At 45.2% G+C, this 3,528-nt stretch overlaps 2 protein-coding genes across 4 annotated transcripts in view; one reads left to right on the forward strand and one right to left on the reverse strand.

The window, feature by feature from the left end:
- Positions 1-730, reverse strand: part of RARS2 (arginyl-tRNA synthetase 2, mitochondrial) — a 73,579-nt gene extending 72,849 nt beyond the window's left edge. The window contains exon 1 of the mRNA XM_010834681.1: positions 662-730. Within this exon, the coding sequence (XP_010832983.1) occupies positions 662-697 (36 nt within the window). The 5' untranslated portion in view covers positions 698-730. The remainder of the gene's footprint in view (positions 1-661) is intronic.
- Positions 731-842: 112 nt separating this feature from the next.
- ORC3 (origin recognition complex, subunit 3) overlaps positions 843-3,528 on the forward strand; it is a 71,271-nt gene continuing 68,585 nt past the window's right edge. For all 3 annotated transcript variants that reach the window (XM_010834687.1, XM_010834688.1, XM_010834689.1), the window contains exon 1: positions 843-924. In XM_010834687.1, the coding sequence (XP_010832989.1) occupies positions 901-924 (24 nt within the window). In that variant the 5' untranslated portion in view covers positions 843-900. The remainder of the gene's footprint in view (positions 925-3,528) is intronic.

A 3,528-nucleotide genomic window follows, 5' to 3' on the forward strand; every position in this document is an offset into this window, starting at 1 on the left:
CTACAGCCTACCATGCTCCTCCATCCAAGGGATTTTCCAGGCAAGAGTACTGGAGTGGGGTGCCATTGCCTTCTCCGTTTTGAAGTTAGCTCTTTTCAAATGGAAATTCAGATCCATCAACTACACTAAGAGAAATGAAGTGAAGTGAAGTCCGTGGACTGTAGCCCACCAGGCTCCTCTGTCCGTAAGATTCTCCAGGCAAGAGTACTGGAGTGGGTTACAATTTCCTTCTCCAGAAGGGATCCGGGGATCGAACCCAGGTCTCCCGCATTGGAGGTAGACGTTTTAACCTCTGAGCCACCAGGGAAGCCCAACACTAAGAGAACAGAACACTAACTTCTAGGGGGTCTAGGCATGGCCCACTGACTTTCTATCCAGGTAACTCACACTGAGCGGTGGGGCGGTAAGCAGTGAGCGAAGCAATGTGCGCCTTTCAAGGTTTACTTTTCACCCTGAAAACTGATCTGGGCCGCAGGCTCAACCCTCGACCGGGTTTGCCTCGGCCGCTCCAGCACCTCCTGAAAGCCGAAAGCAGGCGGGAAAAACAAACAGGGTATCAGCAAAACCCACGAGGCCTCCCGGTGACTGCGGGCTGGCTCGCAGCGGTGAAAGGGGCTTCGTGGCTCAGGGGTCCACCATATGCCAGTTCCCGGGCCCATACCTGACTGGCGATGGACCTGCGGAAACCGCACGCCATGTCTGACTCCACGAAGCGGGTTCCTCCAGAACTTCGCTCCTCCCTTCTCTGCACGCCCCGCCTCCGCGCGCCGGAAGCCCGCCCCGAAGGGTGCTGCCAGCCAATCAAACAGCAGCGTGGCCCGCTACTAACCTCTGCCCCGCTGCCGCGAAGGAGCGCGGGAAATCGCGAGTGCATCTGGCGTTCCACAGGTTGCTGGAGCCATGGCCACCTCTTCGGTGTCCAAGGTATGTGGGGGCGGGCGCCTACTAGGACTCCATAGCTGCCTCATTCTCTTGTGAAGGAGGGATGAAGCAAAGGTTACATTGTCCAGTTGTCCTGGCTCGAGGAGCAGGAGCTGCGGGCGGAGCTGAGGCATCTTTGCTCCGCGTCTAGTGCAGGCCAACTTTGCTTGGGGAGCGAAAACGCCGAAATGCCTTAGTGTTTTGCCTCGGAGGAGGTTTTAAGTTCTGCTTTGTGGAGGTCGGATCCCGGGAGGATGTGCCCTAGTCTGCCCTCTTTTTTCCTTCTCGTGTTTATTGTGCGCCAAACGCTGTTAGGTACAAGTAGTAAACAAAATAGACGCAGATATTTTCATCATTACCGAAAATTCTTTTAGTGCCTCTTTAGACACTGAGTGCCGCTTAGTAATATTAGGAGTACAGCTGGAAGCTCCTGAAACTTAAGTTATGTGATAAACCTGTGAATGCAGATATAGTTGCAATGACTTTTCTCGCGTTCAAACAGTAAATTAATGAAGGATATACCATGGATTTAATTTTTAATTTTGATTAAAACTACATTAGAATAAAATCATGAGACTCAGTACTTTGCAAGAGTACATATTTGGGAAAAACTACAAAGCGTAGGATTCAAGCGTACTGAAGTTTGAGCGACTGTGATGCCAGGTGCAAATGCCAGAAGAGCTGTCACTGCTAGTATTTTTTTTTTAGGGTTGATGCTGTTTGCATTTTGCCCTGGTTATAAAGTTCATAGGTTTTAAAAGGGTTTTATTGGGAGTATAGTTGTTTTACAATGTTGTGTTAGTTTCTGTTGCTGTTCAGTTGCTAAGTCCTGTCCTTGTACAACAAATGAATCAGCTATATGTATACATAAATCCCCTCTTTTTTGAATTTCTTTCCTGTTGGTTCCATAGGTTTTGAGTGTTCTGTCCCCCAATCCTTTTTGTTGCTTAAGCTTTTCTTATTTTTGTATACTTTGCAGGATTGTGAGAGGTTTATGGTTTTTTCTTTTTTCAGGAAAGCATTTATGACATAACAGATGCTTGTATTGACATAATTATGAAGGACACCTTACATAAATGAGAATCTTTAAGGACTGTTTTATTGGTTTATTGAACTGTCATCTTCCTTTTTTATTTAAACTAAACTTCTCTTTCCTTGTCATGTTTTCTGGCTGTTGGCTTTCCTCCCGTCTTCCATCTCCAACACCATTTCTTGATCAATAGTTCAAAGTGAATAACGGTATTACTCCCGCTGCCATATATTGGGATCCATTCCCAGGGCTCTTCATATCTCACTCCTTCATTGTTCCTTTTCCTGCTCCTGAATTGCAGGTGGCTATAGAAAGGAGGCAGTGACAAGCTTGTCAAGGCACCAAAAGATTTTTCTTAAAAAAAAAAAATTAAAAATACTTGTGTATTTTAAATCGTTCCATTCAGTTCAGTCGCTCAGTCGTGTCCGACTCTTTGTGACCCCATGAATCGCAGCATGCCAGGCCTCCCTGTCCATCACCAACTCCCGGAGTTCACTCAGACTCACGTCCATCAAGTCAGTGATGCCATCCAGCCATCTCATCCTCTTTCCCCTTCTCCTCCTGCCCCCAATCCCTCCCAGCATCAGAGTCTTTTCCAATGAGTCAACTCTCTGCATGAGGTGGCCAAAGTACTGGAGTTTCAGCTTTAGCATCATTCCTTCCAAAGAAATCCCAGGGCTGATCTCTTTCAGAATGGACTGGCTTGCGGATAAAATTGTTCAAGACACAATTCTTATTTTGGACCCTGCTTCCTAGGTAGCTCAGTGGTAAAGAATCTGCCTGCCAACGCAGGAGACTTGGGTTCAATCCTTGGGTCTGGAATCCGCTGGAGAAGAAAGTGGTAACCCACTCCAGTATTCTTGCCTGGAAAATCCCATGAAACAGAGGAGCCTGGCGGGCTACTGTCCATGGACACAACTTAGCGACTCAACAACAATTCACATGGCCAGTTTATATTTGTACAGCAGTCCTTAGATCTATCCCGAGATGGCTTTTCCTAGGTATATTTCTTTCATTTTCCATAGAAATGGAAATCTTGAAGAAGCTGTCCATGATACAGCTTTAGGATTGTAGAACAAGCATAGGACCAGCAGCTTGGGGCCTGTGTATCACTAGTCAAATAATAATGAAACTCAGTGTAGCTAGGAAATTACCCAAAAAGTTATTTGACAAGCATTCATCCATTTTGTATACTGATTGCCTAATGTATATGTTAACACTATCCTAAATACTGGGGAGACAGTTATGAATTAAATGCAGTCTGTACTCTGAAGGTGCTTAGTAACTGGGGAGACAGTCATAAATAGCTATCTTACATAGGGAAAATAATTTAAAACAAAGCAAAACAAAGGTATGCAAGTACTGTGAGATATTAGGGGAAGGAATAATTCTTCTGATTAGAGAAATTGGGGAAGGGTTCCCAAAGCAGGTGAATTGGAGTCGAACTTTAATGGATAAATGAATAAGGATTTTTTTTCAGATGAAGAAAGATATGTAAGGTGAATCAGTAGCCAGAATTGTCTGTGTCCTGCCAAGGTTCTAGATACTTGGAATTTAATTAAATAATGAATGTTTCT

The sequence above is a fragment of the Bison bison genome, unplaced genomic scaffold, assembly GCF_000754665.1.
Source record: "Bison bison bison isolate TAMUID 2011002044 unplaced genomic scaffold, Bison_UMD1.0 scf7180017864035, whole genome shotgun sequence".
Lineage (NCBI taxonomy): Eukaryota > Metazoa > Chordata > Mammalia > Artiodactyla > Bovidae > Bison > Bison bison.